Source organism: Ostrinia furnacalis, unplaced genomic scaffold (assembly GCF_004193835.3).
Source record: "Ostrinia furnacalis isolate ACB-3 unplaced genomic scaffold, ASM419383v2 OfSCF1172, whole genome shotgun sequence".
In the NCBI taxonomy this organism is placed as follows: domain Eukaryota; kingdom Metazoa; phylum Arthropoda; class Insecta; order Lepidoptera; family Crambidae; genus Ostrinia; species Ostrinia furnacalis.
The window spans coordinates 1,960,429-1,987,285 of record NW_021131411.1 but is presented as its reverse complement, the minus strand read 5'-3'; the positions used below and the strand labels follow the sequence as shown (position 1 = coordinate 1,987,285).

At 41.4% G+C, this 26,857-nt stretch overlaps 2 protein-coding genes across 10 annotated transcripts in view; one reads left to right on the top strand and one right to left on the bottom strand.

Moving 5' to 3' along the window:
• The window catches only part of Apoltp (Apolipoprotein lipid transfer particle), an 80,960-nt gene extending 56,515 nt beyond the window's left edge, over positions 1-24,445 (top strand). For 3 of the 9 annotated variants that reach the window (XM_028302977.1, XM_028302976.1, XM_028302980.1), the window contains 16 exons: positions 39-969; positions 1,409-1,604; positions 2,952-3,085; positions 3,536-3,650; positions 4,210-4,336; positions 4,875-5,077; positions 6,643-6,796; positions 7,549-7,784; positions 10,053-10,177; positions 11,108-11,320; positions 12,470-12,591; positions 13,436-13,584; positions 14,794-14,905; positions 16,721-16,852; positions 20,372-20,541; positions 24,212-24,445. In XM_028302977.1, coding sequence (XP_028158778.1) covers positions 39-969; positions 1,409-1,604; positions 2,952-3,085; positions 3,536-3,650; positions 4,210-4,336; positions 4,875-5,077; positions 6,643-6,796; positions 7,549-7,784; positions 10,053-10,177; positions 11,108-11,320; positions 12,470-12,591; positions 13,436-13,584; positions 14,794-14,905; positions 16,721-16,852; positions 20,372-20,541; positions 24,212-24,298 — 3,206 coding nt within the window. In that variant the 3' untranslated portion in view covers positions 24,299-24,445. Of the gene's footprint in view, positions 1-38; positions 970-1,408; positions 1,605-2,951; positions 3,086-3,535; positions 3,778-4,209; positions 4,337-4,874; positions 5,078-6,642; positions 6,797-7,548; positions 7,785-8,016; positions 8,297-10,052; positions 10,178-11,107; positions 11,321-12,469; positions 12,592-13,435; positions 13,585-14,793; positions 14,906-16,720; positions 16,853-20,371; positions 20,542-24,211 lie in introns of those variants that run through there. The other 6 variants (XM_028302981.1, XM_028302982.1, XM_028302983.1 and 3 more) reach the window with 5 other exon arrangements.
• Positions 24,446-24,523: 78 nt separating this feature from the next.
• Ho (Heme oxygenase) lies at positions 24,524-26,786 on the bottom strand. The gene is made up of 4 exons (XM_028302987.1): positions 26,592-26,786; positions 26,150-26,282; positions 25,651-25,862; positions 24,524-24,936 (listed from the first exon to the last, which is right to left on the bottom strand). Exons 1-4 carry the CDS (start codon positions 26,698-26,700, stop codon positions 24,650-24,652), a joined length of 741 nt encoding a protein of 246 aa, XP_028158788.1. The 5' UTR covers positions 26,701-26,786; the 3' UTR covers positions 24,524-24,649.
• Between the last annotated feature and the right edge of the window lie 71 nt (positions 26,787-26,857).

Here is a 26,857-nt window from a genome sequence, read left to right as displayed (position 1 = left end):
CTCATATTTGTCCATGTAACCAACGTCTTCCCTTACAGACATCTCCTACCACATAATTGGTCGCATCATCGACACGCGTTCCGCAAAACTGGACGCATGGCGTGACTTCGATGACGTCACCACAGTCGACCTAGCCTCCTACATCAGACTGAACCACTCCCGACTCCTCACCAGCTCATTAATATGGCGACCAGAAATCTTCGCCGAGGTCAAATCCACCGCTGTATATTCCCTTAAAGCTGTCTACAACCAAATCAACGAAACTCTGGTCATCATCAAAGAAATGCCAATGGAAGCTCATTTAGCTCTCAGAAGAATATGGTCAGATGCCAAACCGAGGATTCGCGACTTCTTAGATGATCTGAACGATTTGCACGTCATCAAAGATGACTTAGACGAATTCCAGACGTTCCTCAATCAATCCTACAGCGCCAACGATTTCTACGTCAAGGATATAGTCGAATTCACTTACTATGTGCTAGATGAAATGGCGATCCGTAACCATTTGGAGAGCCTGCCAGGAATAGTCAACGATATGTGGGGTATGATGGGCAACACCAGTCAGTCTATCAAACAGAGCTTGACTTACGTGGCTGAGACGATACGAATGGCGTATTCTAACTTCTTGGAATCCGTTAACAAAGCTTTGGAAGCTGATCTGATGGAGCTAGTATCGGATAGACTTGAAGCCATGATAATGCAGTACGACAACTTTGTCAGAGATATGCATATGAGATTTCTAGAATATTGGGAGGAGACGTGGGTGAATGCGACAACAAGGTTATACAATTACTGGCATGATCTGCTAAAATCCATTGAGCCGTTGTTCTTCAAAGTGCTATACTACGCTGAATCGTTTGTGGTGACTATATGGAAGGGAGTGATGGACTTCTTTTATAATAGAACACAGGAGTTGACGGATTCGCCGTACTTCAACTATGTATCGACGTTCACTCAGGAGATGGACAAGTAAGTAGAACGATTTTCTTGCTTCAGTTTGGCTTTTAAAGCTTTTCTGATATTTTTCTGTTACATAAAAATGAATCTTGCCTTATCTAACCGTGTAGGATGAATTTTTTTTACCTATTTCAATACGTCAATGATTTTATAAATTACAAATGATTTGCGTGCGGCTTTTGCTAAAGCTGTACGATGAACAAACAAAAGTTTATATCTATCATGTGCAAAAATAATAAGCTGACATTGAATGGAACTACATTTAACTAACGTACTTTAGAATCGAAATTAAGACCAATTCTTATAAATGGATCTTAATTTCAATTCCAATTTCACACAGCTTTTTATCTAACCTAGTGGTAACTTTAGAATCAAACTACATTTTACATTGTTTGACAGTGATTGTTCCCGTTATTTCTAACAATATACAAAAACACATATTTTTCCATAGAATCTACAAAGACCTAATGAACAACGACCTAGTGACCAACGTGAAGAAATACAGCAAGGCTCTTTTCAACGTGGTTTGGAGCAAAATCGAGAAGTATATTCCTTTCAAAGAAGAGATCATGCAACTCTATGCTGAATTCAGAAACGCGTGGGAAACCTTCCTGAAGACTAAGCAGGTCGTCTACGTTAGAGACAAGGTTGGTTAATGGGTTTCTTTATTGCTGCTAAAGCACCTGATTGGTCTAACATTTACAGTTATAGCGCTTTAATGAGTAATTTCCTAGAGTAGTGGAGTGGAGAGAGAGGGATGACATGTGACGTCAAAGAACTGTCACGGACTCACGGCATACATGACGTCTAAAACAGATCTGAAGTCTCTCTGACATTTTTTATACAGAACAAAATATGTATTTGAGTGAAATCACAATAAAAGTGAGATGCAGTCTAGGATGGTATAGCCTGACCAGGAACATAAAAACCCTGGCATAGAGGCGCGTCAAATGCATTTGATAGTGCAACACTGAGTACAGTCGTCGTACCTGTGTTAAATGAATAGGCTAACTTTATGTATCACAGGATTCAGGATTACGGGCTAATTTGATATTTTCATAAATTAACGAAAAAAGATTAATAGGTAACCTGGTTTAAATTAATTAAATGAAACCATCAATCGAGCTAGTAGGATTTATTTTATTATTCATCAATAATCAAATTCAGAACTTGAATATTCAACTGCAATGTCTGCTCATGAACGCTTCAAACTAGGTACTTCTTTCCCAATTCCATAAAATTCAATACTTACAAAGTGACAAAAAACTTTAAAATAGGTAGTTAAAACAAACCACAGTTAATTTTCATAGTGGACTGTACTATACGATAAACATGTCAGTCAATTTGACAATCTTTGTCGGAAACATTATTCAATGAAAATATTGTCCGAAACCTTAGTATTTCTCTTCGATAAATACTTTAACACATTGTGAACCACTTTTATTTCACGACTATAAAAAGTTTTTAGCAATTTAATTCACAAAATCAATTGCACACTTTTAAAATAAAATTTGTTTACACTTTGACAGCAAATTAATGACATGCAAGATGACATGACAATGAAGTTTTTAGTAACTGTTTCCATTAAAAGAAATTAGTACTATTAGTTTTCCGCAACATGGCGAGGGTTTTTATGTTCCTGGTCGGGCTATACAAACCTGCCCTGCACCTATTAACTCTCGCCTTGAAGAGGCCCTTATAATGTTTGAAATTGAAAGACTGCTTTTTTTAGCTGCGGCATTTTAGGCTACTGCAGGCAGTGACTTTCAATCTCTAGCTGTTCGCATTCATCATCATCATTTCAGCCATGGGACGTCCACTGCTGAACATGGGCCTCCCCCAATGATTTCCACAATGGCCGGTTGGTGGCGGCCTGCATCCAGCGTCTTCCTGCTACCTTTATGAAGTCGTCAGTTCACCTTGTGGGTGGCTATTCGCATTATAAAAGAGAATTGGCGTAATAATAACAAACTCTTATGTTTGTATTATTTCAGTACACAGAGGCGTACGTGCGTCTGAAGTGGTGGTACGACTACTTCCTGATCGGAGAAGCATTGGACCGAGTTGGAGAAATCCTCTATGAAAAGGTCACCGACTTGGCCAAAACAGCGCTGCAGTATGAAGAACTGTGAGTATACACAATAATTATACAAACAACATGGATTAATGTATCTTTCTTTATACTAAAGTTTTCGAAGGTCACATGTTTCTCACTTTATGCAAAAATAGCTGGAAGGATTTTGATTAATTTTACAATGTAGATAATACATCAAAATCACTTTAAATCGTAATCCACGCAGATTTAGAAATAAAAAGAGTGTTATAATCTGCTATTGTAGCGGTGCCACCTTGTCGCAATTGTCGCCGATTGATGTCTATAATGAAACTTGTTTTATTTTCGATAACAGACTATTGTTTATTAAACCAAATGTACATACATCAAGCTAAATGGCGCTTAGAGTTATACACTGACATACATAGACTGCAAAGTTATAACATTATATCTCGCCTAGTTATACATATGATACGCTGAAATTTTTTTCCATTATGTTTGGCCTAACTATAGACTCTTTTTCAGCCACCGCACCCCAAAAACCAACTTCATCTTCGACCCTCGCGAAGGGACAATCCTCCTCGAGCAAAAGCTTCCCATGTCGTGGCATGCCTTCAACCGGACTCCGGACTTCAGTGAAATAGCTGAGTACCGCGCGGTCAGGGAGTTTATAGACGACTGGCTCAACACCAATAGAAGCATGTGGTCGTATTACTACGAGATACGCCCGTATTTGGATTTGGATAACGTACTACCGCCGTTCGCTGGTAAGTCCTGTTTATTGTAAAGGGCATTTTGTGAAAATTTTCCGTTTGCTGGTGAGTCAGGGTTACTCCAAAACGCCGTTTACTTAGTTTCGGATATATGTGTCATTGTCGCTCATACTGGTTTCTCGCTTTGTGTGAGAGGGATGGCAACGTTCGAAACTTTGGATAACGTTTTTCGGAGTAATCTCGCTGTATACATTCTAAAGCGCGTATTGTGGCTTTTTTGTTCATGTCAACTTGCCCTATGGTTCTGGCAGAGTAGAACAGGATTGTCGTAAGGGGTGACTGAGGGATAAATGAGCGAACATCTAGCCTCTCTTACTCAACGAGTGGAGTATAGTATAGTTCAAATCCTCCATTTGGCTCGCATCGTAGCGTAGAGTCACATTCCCATAGATAGTAGACACTAAGCAAACTTCGGAATTCAGTGAAATAGCCGAGTACCGCGCGGTCAGGGAGTTTATAGACGACTGGCTCAACACCAATAGAAGCATGTGGTCGTATTACTACGAGATACGCCCGTATTTGGACTTGGATAATGTACTGCCGCCGTTTGCTGGTAAGTTGTGTTGGGAATTGGCAGTAGTTAGAAGAAATCTCTTTATAGAGTATAAGCTCACCCGTACTTTCTATTCTTGGCTCTATCGTAATGTGTAAATCTATACACGAACTTGTATAGTCAACGTCAAATAGATCGTGACACCCAAAGTGGCCAAAAAGATACACAAACACAACCTTATTCCAATTGTAACAAAGGCGTGTTGCGCAATAAAGGGTTCATTTGCGAATGCTTCTTCGTTCAAGATTAAACAACGTACTTTTATTTTTTCTATTAAAATACTAAATCGAATATCGTAATCTTTAAATCGAATAGTAAGAAAAAGTGGTGGTAAAAAAGCTAGATGATATAACTGGCGAGATGCAGGCCAAGATCTTCCTCGTTGTGGATTAAAAAAGGTCTCATAGATAAATTTGAACGGATTGGATAGATACGATGTTCACATTAAACACTCCTTAGTTGCCTTTCCCAACATCCGCAGGAAGAGAGAGAGAATCACCCTTGTCAATGTCAGTCATTTCATTTATTCAATATCCAGGTATGGCAATGATGACCGGGCAAGGCACGCTAGTGACGTTCGACAAGCGGGTCATCACGATCACCGAACCCGGCACCTTCCTGCTCAGTAAGGACTATCGCCAGAACAAGTTCAGCGTGCTGATGACAAGTGATGATGAGGGACGATATAACTTGTTAGTGTTGGCGAGGAGAGCTCCGGTTCAAGTTCATTTGTATAAGGAGGTGAGTGTTTGGTGTAATAATACGAAGATGATTATTTGAATATGGTCACAGAATAATAATAAGTACTACGTACAGAAGTTTTACTTCGCGAAGGTATTTAAAAAAATGTATGCTCAATGTCAATAACAATATGGTGTAATTTAGCCTGTCTCAAGAGTCAAGCACCATTTTGTTGACAAACGTCAGTGATCGGCACTGCGCCGAAGCTATAGGGCTGACTTTGGTAAAATGATGTGACGTAAGGTGCCAAACTGCGGAAAATTTAGCATGCATTAACATGAATAATATTAACTACTTATTTACCTCTCAGTGTCTTGAGGCAACTTAAAAAAAAGTACATTCTGTGTTTTTATTATTATTTAGGCAGTTAAATACTGCACAGTATTTAGTACACCATTTTCTTTATTTTCTTCCATCATACACAAGAATACGCGTGTGTGAGTCAATGTTCGCTCGTATGTGAGGCCTTGTCGAATAGTATCCTGTAGGTGGGCCATCGTGCGTGTTTTGTTTTCGTTGTAAACTCGCGGAGATGAACAGGCCTGATATGGTGTACAGAAGATCGGCAATAAAAACTAGTGAGCACACACAGTCACTGACTCACAGTCATTAATTATGCTTTTTGTTTTAGTGTTAGGTCTATTATATGTACTTCTTCTTCTATCGCGTAGTTAATAACAGCTTATGTTACAAGTCTGGTGTCAGACTGAGGCATTTGTCCCATCACCGACAAAAAAATGACTAGCTATATACTATTAGCTCGAGAAATTTACAAATAGATAGATTCAGTGTCAATAAAGGAGATGTAAATAGTAATTTATTTATTTATTTAAACTTTTATGCCAAAATAAATTTGTACATAAGGCGAACTTAATGCACTAAAGCACTAAAGTAATTGGTCGTAGACTGTTCACAATGCTGGCAACTCTTCCTATTTTCTTTCTCTGAGAGATGATCTTTGATGTCTGAAACTCGGCAATAATGAAAAATATAAATCATGAAAATACTTACTACAACCCGAGCATAACTCACTCAGTTCCTGAAGTGGTGGAGCGGTGTTAGAGGATTTTTTATTACATCATAACGTTAGTTACATCATTTGTCACCGCACCGAACCACTGTTGAAGGAACCGACTCAGTTAGCGCTATGCCTGTCTATGCCTTTTTTTTATGTGACAAAAAACGAGATGCAAACGAGCAGACGGATCACCTGATGGTAAGTGATTACCGTCGCCCATAGACACCCACAGACCCAGGGGCGTTACAGGTGTGTTGCCGGCCTTTAAGGTGAAGATACGCTCTCCTCTTGAAAGCTTGCAGGTCGTATCCGTCCGGAAACACCGCAGACGACAGTCCATTTCACAGTTTGGTTGTACGGGGCAGGAAGTTTCTAGAGAAACGTACTGTTGTGGACTGCCAACCATCTAAGTGATGGGAGTGGAAGTGCTGTCGGGTAGATCGGCGGCGAAAAGTGGCGGCAGGAATAAGTCCGGATAATTCTTCGGAGCACTCCCCGTGATACCTATAGCAACTTATTTTTTAATCCACACCTAAATGTTTTACAGCAAGTATCAATCGGCGGGTCAGTACTGAACCTCCCGGCTTTAGTGGACGACTTCGTGATCGACCGCCAAGGCGACGAGCTGAAGATGGCCGGCACCAACGGACTGAACATACACTGCAACTTCCGCTTCCATACCTGCAAGCTGCAGGTCACAGGTATAGTGAAAAGTAAAATCAAAAATATTTATTCCGTTTTGACCAATATTTGAAGGTATCCCTTAAAGGGGGCGATGTCCCATGACTAAATTTGTGAAATCCTGGGATCACGGTACGATAATATTACCAAGCTTACGGTTTTATTTCATTTACGCTCACACCTTGTTTTTTTGAAAAAAGTTGACAATAGTGACTGAATTTTATTGTGCTGCTTCTTTTCCTTACTGTCCACGCTTATTACGGACTTTTTGTGACAGTATGTGATTGCGGAGATTGTACAACATTGTTAGCTAGATCCGCCTAGCCTAGTCATTTGCCAGTGGCGCTAAGTTTCCATTCATGACAATCACAAATGAACGGGCAACTACTAATTAGTCGCAGTTCTGTTGCTATTAAGACTTCCAAGCTGAACAATCTATATCTATCTATATATATAAAAGAAAGTCGTGTTAGTTACTCCACTTATAACTCAAGAACGGCTGAACCAATTTAGCTGAAAATTGTCAGGGAGGTAGTTTAGAGCCAGGAGAAGGACATAGGATACTTTTCATCCCGTTCGAAATTTTAAAAAAAGTCTGCTTATTTATTGCCATTAAGGCGGAACAAAGTTCGCCGGGTCAGNTATTTATTGCCAATAAGGCGGAACAAAGTTTGCCGGGTCAGCTAGTTAAAATCTATAATTCTCTAAACTTCTTGACATGTTCGTATTAAAAATGGCTGATAAATAACATGCCCATCTTTTTCCAACCCAGGCTGGTACTACGCAAGTCTAGGCGGCCTGCTAGGCACGTACAACAATGAACAGTACGACGAACTCCAGCTGCCTAATGGCACCTACACCAACTCTTCCGTCTCGCTCGCACAAGGCTGGAGGCTGAAGCCTGCAGTTGTCTCATCCACTCCTCATGTATCTGAGAGAGGAAACGATACCCAGTGCGAGAAGTTCTTCCAGAATAAAGTGTCGCCACTGCACCCTTGCTTCTCTGTGGTAAGTGTCTCAACTCTTCCGTCTCGCTCGCACAGGACAGACACTTCAGTAACAGAATAAAGTCAAGCCGCTACATCCTTGTTTCGCAGTGGTAAGTTTCTTATATCTTCTATCTCACTCGCACAAGACTAGAAGCAGAAGACAGTCACCTCAGTCACAGTATAAAGTCAAGCCGCTACACCCTTGCTTCTCTGTGGTAAGTTTCTTAAATCTTCCGTCTCGCTCGCACAAGGCTGGAGACTGAAGCCTGCTGTTGTCTCATCCACTCCTCATGTATCTGAGAGAGGAAATGATACGCAGTGTGAGAAGTTCTTCCAGAATAAAGTGTCGCCTCTGCACCCTTGCTTCTCTGTGGTAAGTTTCTTAAATCTTCCGTCTCGCTCGCACAAGGCTGGAGACTGAAGCCTGCTGTTGTCTCATCCACTCCTCATGTATCTGAGAGAGGAAATGATACGCAGTGTGAGAAGTTCTTCCAGAATAAAGTGTCGCCTCTGCACCCTTGCTTCTCTGTGGTAAGTTTCTTAAATCTTCCGTCTCGCTCGCACTAGACTAGAGGCAGAAGACAGTCACCTCAGTCACAGTATAAAGTCAAGCCGCTACATCTTTGCTTCTCTATCGTAAGTTTCTTAATCTTCCGTCTCGCTCGCACAAGGCTGGAGGCTGAAACCTGCTGTTGTCTCATCCACTCCTCATGTATCTGAGAGAGGAAATGATACGCAGTGCGAGAAGTTCTTCCAGAATAAAGTGTCGCCGCTGCACCCTTGCTTCTCTGTGGTAAGTGTCTCAACTCTTCCGTCTCGCTCGCACAGGACAGTCACTTCAGTAACAGAATAAAGTCAAGCCGCTACATCTTTGCTTCTCTGTCGTAAGTTTCTTAATCTTCCGTCTCGCTCGCACAAGGCTGGAGATTGAAGCCTGCTGTTGTCTCATCCACTCCTCATGTATCTGAGAGAGGAAACGATACTCAGTGTGAGAAGTTCTTCCAGAATAAAGTGTCACCGCTGCACCCTTGCTTCTCTGTGGTAAGTTTCTTAAATCTTCCGTCTCGCTCGCACAAGACTAGAGGCAGAAGACAGTCACTTCAGTCACAGAATAAAGTCAAGCCGCTAAATTCTTATTTCTCATTGGTAAGTTTCTTAAATATTCCGTCTCGCTCGCACAAGGGTCGAGACTGACGCCCGTATTCACAAACGATGCTAGCTTAAGTGAAGCAGCAAATCGAACGCACAGCTTTGAATAGAGCTCTGTGATTGGTTCGTGTGTCACCCTGTGCGTTCACACGCACTGTGAGACCTCATAGTAATGTTTGTGAATACGGGCATGAAGCCCGCTGTAGCCTCATCAACTCCTCATGTATCTGAGAGAGGAAATGGTACTCAGTGCGAGAAGTTCTTCCAGAATAAAGTATCGCCGCTGCACCCTTGCTTCTCTGTGGTAAGTGTACTTATATCTTCCGTCTCACTCGCACAAGACTAGAGGCAGAAGACAGTCACTTCAGTCACAGTATAAAGTCAAGCCGCTACATCTTTGCTTCTCAGTGGTAAGTTTCTTAAATCTTCCGTCTCACTCGCACAAAACTAGAGGCAGATGACAGTCACTTCAGTCACAGTTTAAAGTGTCGCCTCTGCACCCTTGCTTCTCTCTGGTAAGTGCACTTATATCTTCCGTCTCACTCGCACAAGGGTGAGTAAAGCCACTCTGAGCCTCATCTACTCGTCATGTGACAGAGAGGAAACGACACCTATTTGTGAAAATCTCCTTTATCTCACCTACCCTTGGTAAGTGGTCTTTGATCTTCTGAGGTTATGATAATTTGGTGAATTAGTTTTAGTAAAGATCTAAGCACTTTGATTCAATAATTGTGACTTCTTAAAAATCTTTGAAGTTGTGTTTTACTGCATATTATAAAACTTAAAGCCTTGTAAACAAACAAAATGAATGCTATAATTTGCAAGTGATCAAGGTACATTGTGTGTAAAATATACAATAGGTGTTAAATAGATGCGAACTAAATACGAAATTCTGAAAATTGAATAAAATATTTCCCGGCCAAGAAGGTAGATTTGGAGCTGATAAAAACCAGAAGCGTTGATCATACGAACCTTTTCACAAAATAGCAAAGTGACAACTGTATTTAAAAAAAAACAAATAAAATAAAAAAGTTTTGATTTGAGTTTTTTTCTAAATAATAAATCTAAGGAAACTGGTCAGTTAAGATTCTCGTATGATGTCAACACCATCGCTTAAGTGGTATTTTATTCTCCTCAGATCAGCGCCGCGCCGTTCTACCAGGAATGTGCGAGCGGCGTCGACGCGTGCGCACTCGCCAGCGCTTACTTACAGCTGTGCGAGCAGCAACACGTGCCCACGCACATCCCCGACCACTGCGTTCAGTGAGTACACAGCCTTTAGTTTATAGCTGACCGGCGAACTTCGTACCGTCAGCAAAAAGTTGTGTCAACTTATCTATAAAATCGCTATATTAATATTTCGGAACGTGTCCTATTTGACAATAGCTGGCTCGGCGAAATTCGGTCAATTAGTGTCTGACATGATGTCAATTGCGAAAAAGGCCGTGACAAAAACAGTACACTATCGAAGTTTTTTAACTAACTTTTTGAAAGAATTTTTCAAATCGGTTTAGTAGTTTCGAAGCCTATTCAATTCAAACAAACAATAAAATCTTCCCTTTTTATAATTTTAGTGTAGAATCTTTATTTTACATATTATATGGTCCAAAAAGCGAACTGCCTGCTGTCCACTGACGCAGAGCAACGACTAACTTTAGTTACTTTCTCGCTCAAGATCCTACATATTTACGTAGGAGTCTCTCGCCAGCTCACTATGATGCTGCATTATTTGAGACGGGATAGTAATGTCATCCAAGTATACTAAAGCTTCTTAGTGACGCATATTACCTAACGCCAAATGAATTGTGTTCTAAAAAATTGCAGAAGCATTTGTCAGGCCAAAAGATATTCTAAGAAAAACTAATAATGGCCATTGGATGTTAAATATCTGTCTTGTGGCGATTTTTTACTTTAATGGAAATCTTATAGTAGCCAAATGACAAATCAAGTGAAGTAAAACGTGCATCTAATTGAATTTATGGGAGAGGTATATTTTCGTGTTTTCTTATTTAAAGCCTACATTATTATTTACAACCACACAAAATAAAAATAAAATAATTTTTTTTTGACTTGGTGCTTAATAACCTAATGATGACGATGATGAATTTTAACAAGTTTTATTACTTAACTTTTTCCAAAGATTTATTTATCAAAAACATGTACTCCTGTCATCACCTCTCATCCTCTTTAAAGTATTGTTCCCATCCACAGGTGCACCACGCCCAGCGGCGATATCATCGAAGAAGGCTCCTTCTATACAATGCAAAACCCGCCTAACTCCACCGACATAGTGTTCATAGTCGAAGCGCAAGTGTGCAACAAGAATCTGCGCAAACGCAAAAACATCGAGTTGTTTATCGAGGCGTTCGACAGCAGGCTGCAGGGAAGTGGCATCACTGACAACAGGTAATAAGGACTTTAATACTATGTAGCATAATAACAATTTGAGAGCTACCGTATTTGCGCTTGCGTTTACTAGTTGGCGCCATTTATTGGATTTATTTATTAAATTATGAAACTTGAAAGTGCCCTTAATCTACAGTGGTGCCACCTGGTGAACGTAAATACCGTAGCTTTTATTGGTGAAGTGACAATTTTTTGTATGCAAATTTAGGACCAATTTTGCAAGAAAAGTGTACCTCTATAGTCTGATGAAATTTTATATTAGGTTTTTAACAAAGTCGAATTCAAACACAACTCGAAAAATAAATCCCGTTCCTACGTCACTTACTTTTAAATCAATTCTTTATTGTTTGATCACTATACCGATTTTTACTTTAATTTCCGATATAATAAAAACGCATACTATCGCATTGCAAAAACGGTATTTGCGTAATATTTTCGCTAATGCTTCAACCACACCAACGATCGACCGATCGAACGAACGAACGACTCATATACAGGGTGTTAGGTAAATGGGTATATGAGCCGACACTAGCCCATGTTAACATGGTCATATAAATGGTATGGTGAAATCCGATATTTGATATCATGATTTTATTTTTTTTAATTTTCATACAAAATAAATTTTATAAAATCCGATTTGTATGAAAATTAAAATAATTAAAATGAAGATATAAATTTTCTGACTTCACCATTCCATTTATATGACCATGTTAACATGGGCTAGTGTCGGCTCATATACCCACTTACCTAACACCCTGTATACAAGTTACTCTATGGAACGACCTATGACAGTTCATGCGACTTGTTATTGGCCTTTGATCGCGCCGGCGATGGCGATATGCACGCGTTGGTGTGGTTAATGCTTAAATCAGGGTTCGNTTATTACGTTTTCTTTATAATAAGTAATTGGAAGAAAAAAAATTCTATAAAAAATTAAAAAAAAACTCAAAAATTTTTTGACCTCTTTTTTGTCGATAAAAATAGGTCTAGTTTCATCTATTTTCATATGTACACTTTAACGTGACTCACACTGTATATCATCAAAACCGGCTTGATATATATCGGATATATATCCGATATATATCTTGATATATATCCCTTGATATATATCCTCGAACCCTGGCTTAAATTGTTTATTATTTTTTCCAGATACGCAGTGGTGGGCTACGGCGGACGCGGCATATACCAGTCGCCGCGCGCGCTGTACGTCAACAACATACTGTTCACCAACTCCATGGACATTGCTAACCACTTCGACGCACTCAATATTGGTAAGTGGCTTTTTTTCCAACCTTTAAAGAATCCATCAAAAAGTGTCGTAACAACTGAAAACCAACGTCGTGGCCTTCACTGAGGATTCCTGCCAGGAATCCTCACCGGGGGCCACGGCATATGCTGAGTGGGGTCCCATTGCGATGGGCATCGCTGTGCGACAGGATGGCACTGCTCAGTTTACTTTCTCTTCCATCATATGCTTTATGACGTGTCACCTCTGTCTTATTTGCTTTTTTTTTTATTTACTTCTTTTGTCTTTTGTGATGTCAATAAATGTTACATTCTTTCTTTCAATTATGATGTTTTTATAGAGGATAGAGGTAGGAAAAGTAGGTGAGGAAATGCTACCTTTTTGTTGCATGTAGTAAATCAAAGTCGGGAGAGTCATCAGGTTATAATAATATTTAGTCTCCAACCCTCTCCGATTTTTCAAATCAAATACAGGATTTTGCTTACAGTGCCTAGGCCAAAATGACTGATTGAGGAATCAGTCTTTTTGGCCTCCTCAGGCCTCCACGATATCCAAGAGAAGAGTGGGTAGTTCCATCCTTCTCTGCTAGAACTTCATGGCAGAGTGATTACCTGATTACCCTATCAAGAATTTTTTGCAATTCCTATCTATCAAGAAATTGTTTATTTATTTGTTTATTTAAAATCTTTATTGCACACACATAGTAAATATCGGTACAACAGGCGAGCTTAATGCCATGTGTCATTTTTTGTTGTATTTTGTTGTTGTATGGATTTGAACTACCGACCCTCGGCGAGTGAAGAATACTACTGGGCTATTGTCCCATCTATTGATTCATTGCTATTAATAACTTGAATTTCTTTCTCCAGACAAAGCTGATCTAGTCCGGGGCAACCGCTCGTCGCGTGCAGACGTATTCGCGGCTTTAAGCTTCGCCGCTCGTCTGCCGCTGCGGCCCGCCGCGCCGCGCACCTTCGTACTACTACCCTGTAGCGCCTGCCGCGAGCAACATATGGCTGTGAGTACACATCACAGATCACAGAAACTAAAGGGAGATGTGAAAAGGGGGCGGGGCCAGTGTCGCAGCAATATGCTTAAAAGCAGAACACATTGCTCGCGACAGCAATGATGACAGCAGTGACGTTATATAATAATATGTAGCAACATTCAAAACTTCGGAGCACTCCCGCCAGTCTGCGTTAACCGCTCGTCGCGTGCGGACGTATTCGCTGCTCTAAGCTTCGCCGCTCGCCTGCCGCTGCGGCCCGCCGCGCCGCGCACATTCGTGCTATTACCCTGTAGCGCCTGCCGCGAGCAACATATGGCCGTGAGTATACACCATAACGAATTGAATCGAATCAGAAATGAGGAGATCCGCAGGAGAACCAAAGTGACCGACAAAGCTCGCAGAATTTTATTGCTAAAATCAAGTGGCAGTGGCCAGGGCACATAGCTCGTAGAGACGATGGCCGTTGGGGCAGAAAATCTCTCGAGTGGCGACCACGGGCTGGAAGACGTAGTATGAGCAGGCCTCCTACTAGGTGGACCGACTATCTGGTGAAGGTCGCGGGAAGAGCCTGAATGCGGGCAGCGCAGGACCGTTCATTGTGGAAAACCTTGGAGGAGGCCTTTGTCTAGCAGTGGACGTCATTCGGCTGAAACGAACGAACGAACGATACACCATAACACCATAGAAATATCCAGCTGGATTCCCTGCAGCAGCCTGTCTGAGATCCTCGTCAAAGGGATAGTACTTAAGAACCTTGGAAGTCACGTAATCTGGTGCGACCCAGCGCTAAGTCTTCCAGACACGTCGGGGAAGCATTGAAAGAGCTCGCCATCCTTCGTTTTGCGCCTGCCGCGAGCAACACATGGCCGTGAGTATACTACAGACATCTGTCACCGTCGCTCATGCTGACATGTCGCTTTGTGTGAGAGGGATCGTGATATTCAAAACTTTGGATAACGGTTTTCGGAGTAACCCCACCAGTCTGCGACAAGCACTCGTCGCGTGCAGTACAAAAAAGTTATATCTGGTATGAAACTAGTCTAAAATTTAACTTCCATATTAAATGTCATTTTTTATGGGACAAGACTCAGGAAGACAAGACAATTTTATTTAACTAGAGTTTAACTTTGACAGACTGACTGACTCAGACCCAGAGGTCCCAGATTCTATTCCCAGCGGAGGCAAAATTTTTAACCATTGCTATCTCTATACCCACAGCTGGACTACTCGACGATCTCTCACAACCTGATGGAGAACTCTGTGACGCTGCATATACTCATGGACGAGGACTTCATGCTGTCCAAGAAACGCGCTGCCAAGTACTTGTTCGGTAAGCACAATTTAATACTCTTTGACATGTACGTGTAGTCGTGTACATTTTTCTCGCAAGTATAGGTCGCTGAACGAGAGTTGAGGGCATCAACAAGCATACGAACTGACAAGAGCTTTCCGTCACGGTAATACTATTATACAGTATTCCAACTCGACCATATTTTTAAAATAAATGTCAACAGCCGCGCGGAACGTCACGGTATGACAACTTGCGATAGGGCTGCCCACCTGCAGACCCTACTTTCATTACATCTGCCTACTTGGAATTTCTATCTAGTTTTGTAAATGTATTTTGTGATTATATTTTGACAAACCAAATACTTTGTGAATGAAATAGGATAAAAATGCATGTTGTTTAGGATTTAATTAAACAAATATATTTGTGTTAAGATTTAGTAACAAATGTTATTTTGCGACCGTAAAATGTATGCGCGCCTCTACTGAGGCGAACAAAATGCTTGATTATTATACAGGGTGTTAGGTAAATGAGTTTTTATGCCGACACTAGCCCAAATATAAATGGTATGGTGAAGTCAGAAAATTGATATCATAATTAATAATTTTAATAATTTTAATTTTCATACAAATCTGATTTTATAAATTTTATTTTGTATGAAAATTAAAAAAATTAAAATAATGATATCACTGACTTCACCATACCATTTAATGTTAACATGGGCTAGTGTCGGCTTATAAACCCATTTACCTAACACCCTGTATAAATAGGTACTTGTAATTATTATTATAAAAAAAAGAGCGCTTACTGTTTATAAAACAACACATCGTCCCTTTATTACTGTGGCAGATTCGTGACACCCCCGACTTTTGCATGTCGAGCGCATACCGAGATTTGAATTTCGAAGGAAAGCTCGCGTTTCTTCCGTTTATATGAAGTTACAATACTGTATGATAGTATTACCGTGTTTCCGTTTTCTATATTTGAACATAGAACGTGTATTGTGGTTTGTATTCTGTATTCAAATATTACATCAACGCTTCAAAATTTGTTGCGCGACCTATATTTTAGAAAATTAGACTGATGCTTGACACTCGAGATCCATGACACGACAGTTGTGTCAAAAATGGACACGACGTCTGAGCACAGAATAATAATAAGTACTACGTACAGAAGTTTTATTTCGCGAAGGTATTTAAAAAAATGTATGCTCAATGTCATTAACAATATGGTGTAATTTAGCCTGTATCAAGAGTCAAGCACCATTCTGTTGACAAACGTCTGTGATCGGCACTGCGCCGAAGCTATAGGGCTGACTTCGGTAAAATTATGTGACGTGAGGTGCCAAACTGCGGAAAATGGCGGAGGAAATGCATGATTTAGCATGAATTATATCAACACAATCATGTACATATTAACTACCTACTTATTTACCTCTCAGTGTCTTGAGGCAACTTAAAAAAGTACATTCTGTGTTTTTATTATTATTTAGGCAGTTAAATACTACAGGTATTTAGAACACCATTTTCTTTATTTTCTTCCATCATACACAAGAATACGCGTGCGTGAGTCCATGTTCGCTCGTATGTGAGGCCTTGTCGAATAGTATCCTGTAGGTGGGCCATCGTGCGTGTTTGTTTTCGTTGTAAACTCGCGGAGATGAACAGGCCTGGTCTGAGTCACACATTTGCCATATGGCCATTAGCCATGAATCACTTTGACTGACGCGAGGGAATTGATTAGCAAAGTACTCGTCCTTGATTAAAGTTCTTTATAGATCTCAAAATGTGTCTCCGTTTCTCCCGATTTTTTATTATTTGACGGCAAATGTAATTAATACATTGTTGATTGTCGCAGGCGTGGACAGCATGCTAGCGTATACCAACAAAGACTACGAGCGTTTGGTGGGCGACGCGGGCTTACGGAAGCAAGTCAAGCTGCCCAAGGAGAAGCTAGGACTTTGTACGTCCCTCGCTATGGAGACTAACGGTGAGTTTACTCAATACTGCGCTATCTATGGTGTACTACAGCTAAAGCCTGGTCCGTAAGCACGTAGACTTTTGTCCAATGACCATAAGCTACCCATCCTTAACGCTCGCGCGTAATTATACAGGGTGTTGATTTCAATCCTCGCCATATTTATTTAGGTGATCTATTATGACTTATATAAACGCATTATCCACCAAAAAAAAATTACAAACTAAAGTAGAATTTTTAGCGAATATTTTCCGTGTGACATCAACTGTACTGTGGCTCGTAATACTGCAATACGGTTCAACTGCGGCACCCATCGAGCTACGCGGATCGCTCGCTTATCATGTCTGATAGTCTACTGAAGGAAGCCACGTAAAATAGGTAGTGTAAATAGGTATTTTTGTTTGACTAACTAAAGTTAAAGTTCGTTTTAAATTAGTTTGCTGTTTCCTATGTGTGTGTGTGTGTGTGTGTGTATTGGAGCGTACCTACGCGCTTTCCGCCACTACCTACCGCAATCGCGGGAGTATTTTGTACACAAAATTACCAGATTATTTACTCCCTACATTAAAAAAAACACATTCCTTTAAGTTTAGAACTAGGTACCTACTCACCGATGCGACTTCAGATGCGTTTCCACGTGCCCTCCCGTAACAGTAAACCATGTTTACGTACTCACGAGCACTGTACGTATGGTTTGGCATCTTCCTAACACTCACTCACTATTATTACACTCACTATCACACTTTCACACACTAAATACTCAAAACCGCACGAGAAAACAATCAAAAATCGCAAATTTGCAATTAGAAAAGTGCATTCGATGAAATACGTCCATCGAATGTCGTCGTGAATCGGTAGTTATCGTTATTCTTCATTTTCAACTACTTTACGTAATTTTTAACATCAGAAAAGTTTAATTTCGTCAGTTTAGTACAGGAAGTCTATCAACGAATGAGAATGTAAAAGCGGCGGGAAAAATACTTTGTTTAATCTTTGTGAACTAAAGATTCGTCCTATCATTAATGCTCTTAAAGCAAGCTTTCAAAACACTCAAATGCAAATGATTTGTAGATCTTTAATTACTAATCGTTATTATTAAAACGATAAGAATATCAATAAATTTTGGTAGTTATTTCGTGTAATGAAATTACATTCATTTAAAATAATCCCGAACATGATGATGAATTATTTTATGTAAGTTATGAAGAATGGAAGTCTAACCTGAACCTAACTAACATTCGTTCAGGGTATTTAAATTAAACGCCGATAGAAATGAAATTACGTTATTACGGTAGTAGGAAGTAATAAGTACTAGAAAACAGTTATCAAGCAGAGAGGAAGAGAAAAGTTGAAGTTACAAGGCAAGAAATAAGAAAATAGCGATTGAGTACTAGGTATTCTAAATACGAGCTAGATTTCGCGGAGCGTGCGCGCGGCCTCTCTGCGTGGATAGCAAAATCGGACTGATGAACAGAGAAAATCGATGATCCACGATTGAGCGCCGGCCGCCCGATGACGCCCGAAACACGAAGATGGGGAAGTACCTATTCCGTGCGAGCCCGATGTCCGTGCCGCGCGCAAGGCGGTGGTATTATTGTATTCAATTACAAGTCACCGCTCCAAATGAAAGATATGAAATTTTCTTTTAAGATATGAAATTTTGTTTAGGTACTGAAATCAATCGAGTTTAAAAACAAAATCTTGTCTTATCTCCTATCGAAAGTGAAGGAACAAGAGTTTGCCAGTGTGTTATTTCTAGGTGTTCAGTTTGCGGTATTAAGTAAGTTAAGTTTTATTTTAATAATTACTATCGTAAAGACGTAAAAGTTATTAAGGTAGAGAGCTGGAAATGTAAGGAATAACGAACCTGTATGAAAGAGCATTATTGTCATCTGTTTACAGTACTTTTGAATGATAAGTAGGTACAAGCTTATCACACACATAAAAGCATGGTTTAATTAAAAAATAATAATAATGTAGGTTCTGTAAAAAAAATTATTTTGCGGAAGGAAGCAAATTCGTGTAAAAGGTTTTTTTTATTAATTAAAGAGTACTTAATTAATTAATTTTTAGAACAACAAATAAACTCGTAACATGATAAGGTGTAAGTAACTAATTTACTCATTACATTTTTAGGGTAGATTTGGATTAAGCTCTGTCCAGTAGTCGTCTTTGAACTCACAGCTGATTGTGGCTGATAGTTGACTGACTCATGGGCGAGCGCGGGTAGTGGGGCGCGGGACGGGGGGCGCAGCGCTTGCCCGGGTCACCGGGTGAGCGCCGCGCGCCGTTTGCGTTGGGGGACTATTCTGCACAGTAGTGGTCGATTATGGAAATCGTAGATATTTAAAAAATAAAAATAAAAAATTTGGAAGTCAGTTTTTTTGCTGATTCGTGATCAGAATAAGCTACTTAATCTACTCCCTAAATATGGCGGGTATTGAAATCAACACCCTGTATTGCTGTCGCGACTTTGCGACGCGCACCCGCAGTGAGTGTGCGAGCGCGACAGCAACATAATTACGCTCGAGCGATAAGGATGGGTAGCTTGGGGTCATTGGACAAAATTCTACGTGCTCACGGACCAAGCTTTAGTCTTATCGATTTTACACTGGATTGCGATAAAGTAGACAAAATAATGATTATTTTGTTTTGAATAATTTTATGCCTACCAGCCGGTCAGTATGGAAGTTTCTGGGGGAGGCCTATGTTCAGCAGTAGACGTCCTACGGCTGAAATAATGATGATGAATTTTATGCCTTCAGTGGTTAGATTTATTGACGGACAAGGTGTACGTATATGGAATCCTAACTATACAGGGTCACAAAGGTACTGGAAAGCAAGGGACTGGAATTCGTTGCCTGCTGCTGTCTTTCCCGAAGACTATAATCCGGGCCTTTTCAAGGCGAGAGTGAATAGGCACTTACAGGGGCAGATATGTACCATCCTAGACTGCATCCCACTCAACATCAGGTGCGAATGTGGTCAAATACCTGCCTTGTTATGCATTAAAAAAATGTAGACGAGAGGTGTTAGTCTCTGGTTTTATCATGGATAATTTAATTCTTCGAAGGTCGACTATTCTCATTTCACATCAGACTATTATTGTTGCAAAACAGCCTGTATTACAACGAGATAAGACGCCATTGTATCTTGCCTGATGCGCAATCAGCATCAAATAGTAGGTCGTGAAACCCAATCCCAAAGTAGTCAATAAGTTCGCAACACGTCTTTGTTACATTGGAATAGTTGGCCACTTTGGGTGAAAATTTTAATTGTATTTTAGCAGAGGGTACACACATATCTAACAATATAATTTTATTTTATTTATTTATTTATTTTAATTACACAGGTTTATACCTTATTACGTAATTAACAGTTAGGTAACAACAAACATAATAACAACATCTTAAAGACTAAAGAGAACACTAATATCTGAATGTAGCAGTAACCAGATCACGTACTGTAATATTTTTGGACTAAATAAATATCATTTTCATTTTCAATAACCTTTATCGTGTACACTCCCAGGCACGATATTCGCGGGTGCCAAGCTGCAAAGCGACCGCGGCACGGCGCGGCGCTTTTCAACAGTAGCAGGCGCGCGCGCCGCCCTCACGGCCGCCGCCTGCCGCCCCGCGCGCTGCGAGTGTAGAGACGCCAGGCTACATTGTAGGCCGTGCGCCGACACGCATAGAATGGTGAGACTACAAAACACACATTATTATAGCCCAAAACCGAGCATTATGACGCAAGGAGGATCATTCTGAGAGAGCGTTCTACTGCGTTTTGGTGCAAGGAGTAATTTGGCGCGTGGGAGCATTTTGGTGCGTGGGGGAGCATTTTGGCGCCAGGGGGAGCGTTTTGGCGCCAGATGGAGTATTCTTGTCCTAGAAGGAGTGTTCTGACCCAAGGAGGAGTGTTTTGACTAAGAGCATTCTGGCTCGAAAAGGGGTAATCTAGCTCGAGTGGGGCATTCTAAACCGTGGGCGAGTATTTAAGCACAGGTGGGAGCATTCTGGTCTAACTGAGGGCCCTAGGGGGGGCTTAGACATTTCTAAGGTAGGTTACAGAATAGTCCCTCCCACTTGCTGTACTGATGGAAGGGGGCATTCTGGAAGGTGTCATTCTGGCTAGAGAGGGTGCTTTTTTGCCCGAGATGAGCATACTGTCCCAACAGAGGGCATTAGGGGGCCTAGACAGTTCTTAAGGTAGCATGCAGAGGCGTAAAATGTCCAGGAAGGAGACAGCTGCTCCCCCATCTCCCTCGGTACGTCAATGACACTAGCTGTATTATCTCCCGCGGCACGGCGCGGCGCTTCTCGACAGTAGCGGGCGCGCGCCGCCCTCACGGCCGCCGCCTGCCGCCCCGCGCGCTGCGAGTGTAGAGACGCAAGGCTACATTGTAGGCCGTGCGCCGACACGCATAGGATGGTGAGTCCGGGAAAGAGGGCATTCTAGCACGAGAGCGAGCATTCTAGCCCAAGAGAACATTCTACTGCGTTTTGGTGCAAAGAAGAGTATTTTGGTGCGTGGGGAAGTATTTTGGCGCAAGGGGGAGTATTCTGCTCCTAGAAGGAGTGTTCTGTTTTGACCCAAGGAGGAATGTTCTGACCCAAGGAGGAGTGTTCTGACCCAAAGAGGAGTGTTCTGAGCCAAGGAGGAGTGTGTTGATTCTAAGAGGAGCATTCTGACCTGAAAAGGGGTAATCTAGCCCGAGGGGGAGTATTTTAGCACAGGTGGGAAGCATTCTGGTCTAAGTGAGGACACTAGGAGGGGGGCTTAGACACTTCTAAGGTAGGTGGTGCTCCCCTCCCACTTGGTGTACTAATGGGAGGGGAGCATTCTGGCACGAGAGGGAGTATTCTGGACTGAGGTGAGCATTCTGTCCCAATACAGGGCATTAGGGGGCTTAGACAGTTTTTAAAGTAGCATGCAGAGGCGTAAAATTTCCAGGAGAGAGACAGCTGTTCTCCCATCTCCCTCGGTACGTCAATGACACTAGCTGTATTATCTCCCGCGGCACGGCGCGGCGCTTCTCAACAGTAGCGGGCGCGCGCCGCCCTCACGGCCGCCGCCTGCCGCCCCGCGCGCTGCGAGTGTAGAGACGCCAGGCTACATTGTAGGCCGTGCGCCGACACGCATAGGATGGTAAGACTACAAAACACACATTATTATAGCCCAAAACCGAGCATTATGACGCAAGGATGATCATTCTGAGAGAGCGTTCTACTGCGTTTTGGTGCAAGGAGTAATTTGGCGCGTGGGAGCATTTTGGTGCGTGGGGGAGTATTTTGGCGTAAGGGGGAGTATTTTGGCGCAAGGGGGAGTATTCTGCTCCTAGAAGGAGTGTTCTGTTTTGACCCAAGGAGGAGTGTTCTGACCCAAGGAGGAGTGTTCTGACCAAAGGAAGAGTGTTTTGACTAAAAGGGGAGCATTCTGGCCCGAGAAAGGGTAATCTAGCCCGAGAGGGGCATTCTAATCCAAGGGGGAGTATTTTAGCTCAGGTGGGAGCATCCTGATCTAACGGGGGGCCCTAGGGGGGGTTTAGACACTTCTAAGGTAGGTAATCGAATAGTCCCTCCCACTTGGTGTACTGATGGAAGGGGGCATTCTGGCCTGAAGGTGTCATTCTGGCAAGAGAGGGGGCATTCTTTCCCGAGGTGGAGTATTTAAGCTCAGGTGGGAGCAGTCTGGTCTAACTGACGGCACTCAAGACAGTTTTAAGGTAGGATGCAGGGGCGTAAAATGTCCAGGAGGGAGACAGCTGTTCTCCTATCTCCCTCGGTACGTCTATGAAACTGTATTATCTCCCGCGGCACGGCGCGGCGCTTCTCAACAGTAGCGCGCGCGCGCCGCCCTCACGGCCGCCGCCTGCCGCCCCGCGCGCTGCGAGTGTAGAGACGCCAGGCTACATTGTAGGCCGTGCGCGGATACACATAGGATGGTGAGTCTGGGGAGGTATTCTGGCACGAAGGGGAACATTCTGGCACGAGATGGGAACATTCTGGCACGACAGAGAGCATTCGGGCACGAATGTAGGCCGTGCGCACGCATATGATGGTGAGACTACAAAACAGGCGTCATTCTAGCACGAGAGCGAACATTGTGACCCAAGGAGGATCATTCTGACGTAAGAGAGAGCGTTCTACTGCGTTTTGGTGCAAGGGGGAGCATTTTGGCGCGTGGGGGAGCATTTCGTCGCAAGGGGGTGTATTCTTGTCCTAGAAGGAGTGTTTTGACTCAAAGGGAGCATTCTGGCCCGAGAAAGGGTAATCTAACCCGAGAGGGGTATTCTAACCCAAGGGGGAGTATTTTAGCCCAAGTGGGAGCATTCTAGTCTAACTCAGGGCACTAGGGAGGGCTTAGACACTTAAGGTAGGTAATAGAAAAGTTCCAACCACTTGGTGTAGGTACTGATGGGAGTGGAGGCATTCTGGCAAGAGAGGGGGCATTCTGTCCCCACAGAGGGCATTATGAGGCTTAAGACACTTAAGGTAGAATGCAGAGGCGTAAAATTTCCAGGAGAGAGACAGCTGCTCTCCCATCTCCTTCGATACGTCTATGTAAGTAGCTATAGATACACTTCTAAGATAGGATGATGAAGAAGGAGAACATTCTGGAACAAGAGGAGTATTCTGGCCCGAGGGGGACATTCTGGCACGAGAGGAGTATTCTGTCCCGAGGGGGACATTCTGGCACGAGAGCAGTATTCTGTCCCGAGGGGGACATTCTGGCACGAGAGGAGTATTCTGACCCGAGGGGGAGTATACTGGAACAACAGGGAGCATTTTGACACGACAGGTAGTATTCAGGCACGAAGGGGAACATTCTAGCACAACAGGGAGCAATTTGACACGACAGGTACTATTCTAGCACGAAGGGGAACATTCTAGCACAACAGGGAGCATTCCTGCACGAGGGGGAGTATTCTGACACTAGGGGGAGCATTCTGGCATGAGGGGGAGTATTTTGGTCCGATCAGGAGCATTATGTAGCCTAATTGTGAGCATTCTGATTCGATAAGCCGTGCTACCCGCCCAAGGAAGAGCGATCTAGCCCAACAGGGAGTATTCAGGTCCCAGGGGAAGCGTTTTGGCCCAAGGAGAGTATTCTAGCCCGAAGGGGAGCATTCTGGCGTTTTGGTCCAAGAAACGACATTCGGGTTAGGCCGAGGGATTGAATTAAAGATATTGGGGCATAAATACAATTTCCACCTTCCCCCCAGTACGTCAATAAAAATCGTCTTATTATTATTTTATGCCACAAAGAGCTGATGGCCTTACGGACATAGTGTAGTCCATTCGATGGACCAATAAGGGGCGTTAGAAACACTTGCCTGCGACATTAATGTATTGTTTGTATCCGCAGGCGGAGCTTTCGTTCTGGAACACGGACGACATCGACGAGTTAATCGACTTGGCGATGGACCCCCCCACTCTACCGACGCTAAGCTGAGACCCTTAGATAGTATATTGTATACATAGATAGTATATTGTATACATAGATAGTATATTAGTGACATTGTAGGCTGTAAATAAGTGCCATTTGTAATGTAAGATTGAATTTGATAAATAAATTATATCAATTTATTTTTATATTGAATACTTATGACCTTTATTTTTCCTAAAGTAGTATTTGCATACCTAAGACGTACAAGAACTTTTGAATAAAAATCGAATATCAATGCAATTCAATTATAATCAGTCTTGAAAACAAATACATAATATCACAATTCTAATAAAATAATTAACAATCATTTAAATTTAACATTCTACTTATATAACCTATAAGCTACAAATTAACATTTTACTTATGCATCTTATATGCTATGGCAGCACCCAAGGCTACTAAGAAAACTACAGACGCTTTGTACAGCATTGTGCGTATAACTTGGTTTTGGCCAGCAACGGAGTTGACAATAAGGTTGTTCATGAGGAACACCTGGTTGCTCTCATCAATGAATGCTTGCTGCTCGTCGTCTGACATCTTCTCGGATATTTCATTCATGACTGTGCGGAAATCATTCTTGAGCTGGCCGATGTCAACATCACTAAAGTCTGTGACTTTATCAACGTAAGCTTCTTCAGATGTTTCTGAAATAGAATCATTGCAACTTATTACTTTGAAAGTATTTTACTATCTCAAGTTCTTGAGATTTTTCTTCTTCATTAATCTACATATATACTTATAATAAATCTGTAGAGAGGTCAATTCTGTACATGAAATATATTTTCAAAATAACTATCAGGGGGTGATTAGTGATCGATACTGATGCCAAAAATGCAATTAGTAAAATTTTTGTCTGTCTGATGTTCCTTATAGAAACAAAAACTACTCGACGGATTTTAACGAAATTATTCTTCATACACCTGGGCAGGTTATAGTAAACTTAGGAATTCCCACGGGAACGGGAATTAGCGGGAAAATCCTTTTGTATGAAATCCTTGAAATTTGGCATGCAGGTACCTTAGTAAACTTAAAGATTAGTTACAACAGGATATTGCAAAATTCCCACGGGAACAGGAGTTAGCGGGAAAAATCATTTGTATGAAAAAAATCTAAACCGCGTAAGATAGATGAAGGGGGTAACGGGATCCACGCGTACGAAGTCGCGGGCGGCCGTTAGTTAAAGAATAAAGGGTTATTAATTATGCTCTTGGTTATCTACTACTTGTGTAAGATCTTTGTCTGAGTGACACAAATGGGTTTTGATCAATAGTCATTGGACAGAATTTTCATTAGAATGAATATCTAAGAAGTATAATTATTATTAACTATTTTTGTTTAAATATAAGTGAATAACATACTTCCACCGAACATTTTCCTCTTCTTAGAAAGTATCTGGCCACCGCTCAGCAATCCCAGATACAGGTGGTAAACATAAGCCATGAGCAACGTCGGATTCTCTTTCTCCAGGTCTTGCAAGTGCTCCAAATAGTTCTCCAAAGCGGCCGACTTGGGTAGTGACTGCCATTCCTCACCAAGGTAATGATTCAGGTCCGCTTCAAATGCAGATTTTCTATAATTTAATCAAAACATCATTACAATGTGCATGTGATAGTAAGATTTTCAATCTAATTTGGTAGGTCTTTAATGAGTTCTAGCACACACAAGCGGTAGGTAGGTAGTGCGGCAAGATCAAATACATAAAAGAAACAAATGAGTATTGGCTGGCCAAGAAAAACAGTGATTGGATGTAATCATTGTGAACAAATAGAATGCAATAAGATCAAATTGGAAACTAATAAAAAACAGAAAGAAATAAAATTATGGTAGGTAGGGTAAAGGGAACTATAAAATTCTAACCTGTAAAGTGTTTTGTGCACGAACAATCTGTTATAATCAGGCAAGTTTAAACGGTCCTTGGCATCTTCCAGAAATGCGAATATATGGTAGAACACGAAGAGTCCACCGCCCCAAACTGTTTCGTCTCTAAGAGCTGGAATCATAAAATCTCAAATTAATGCAATAATTCACAAAAACAGATTAGTAATTAAGTACTACTGGGCACTTAGGTACTCAGTATTTAATTTAAAATGTTTTGCACTTTTTCTTTGTTTTTTAATTTTTTTATAGGTGATGAGGGTAGAACATTATATTTTTAAAGAGTACCTAATTCATGCCAATATAAGTTAGGTATGTAAGTACCTATGTATGTTATGTTAATGTAACTTTATTAAATTTGATACAAATTCATGAACGCTGAGAGAAAATTCAAATCAAAGCGTTGAATGCTAAAGATACTTACAAATAGCGAATTTAGCGTTAACTAGGGCATCGCTGACCGAATGGATTTTCCTCGTAGCTTTTCTCATACGAGTGGTAAACAAATCCGTTTTTCCAGACATATTTATCATAAATTAAACTCACACAACACGAGTTTCTTGTTCGGCAAAATTACAATTTGCAAATTTTCGCAATGAATGAATCAGCTGAATTTGACAAAGGAAATATTTTATGATAACGAAACGTATGTAATATACTTTTGTTTTTGTTGTATATTAAAAGGATATT

Excerpts from the sequence above, each read along its gene's own strand:
- Ho (XM_028302987.1), bottom strand. The coding sequence starts at position 26,700 with ATGATAAATATGTCTGGAAAAACGGATTTGTTTACCACTCGTATGAGA. Across the intron at positions 26,283-26,591 it reads TAACGCTAAATTCGCTATTT|CTCTTAGAGACGAAACAGTT; the intron begins GTAAGTATCTTT and ends TTATGATTCCAG. Across the intron at positions 25,863-26,149 it reads GTGCACAAAACACTTTACAG|AAAATCTGCATTTGAAGCGG; the intron begins GTTAGAATTTTA and ends ATTAAATTATAG.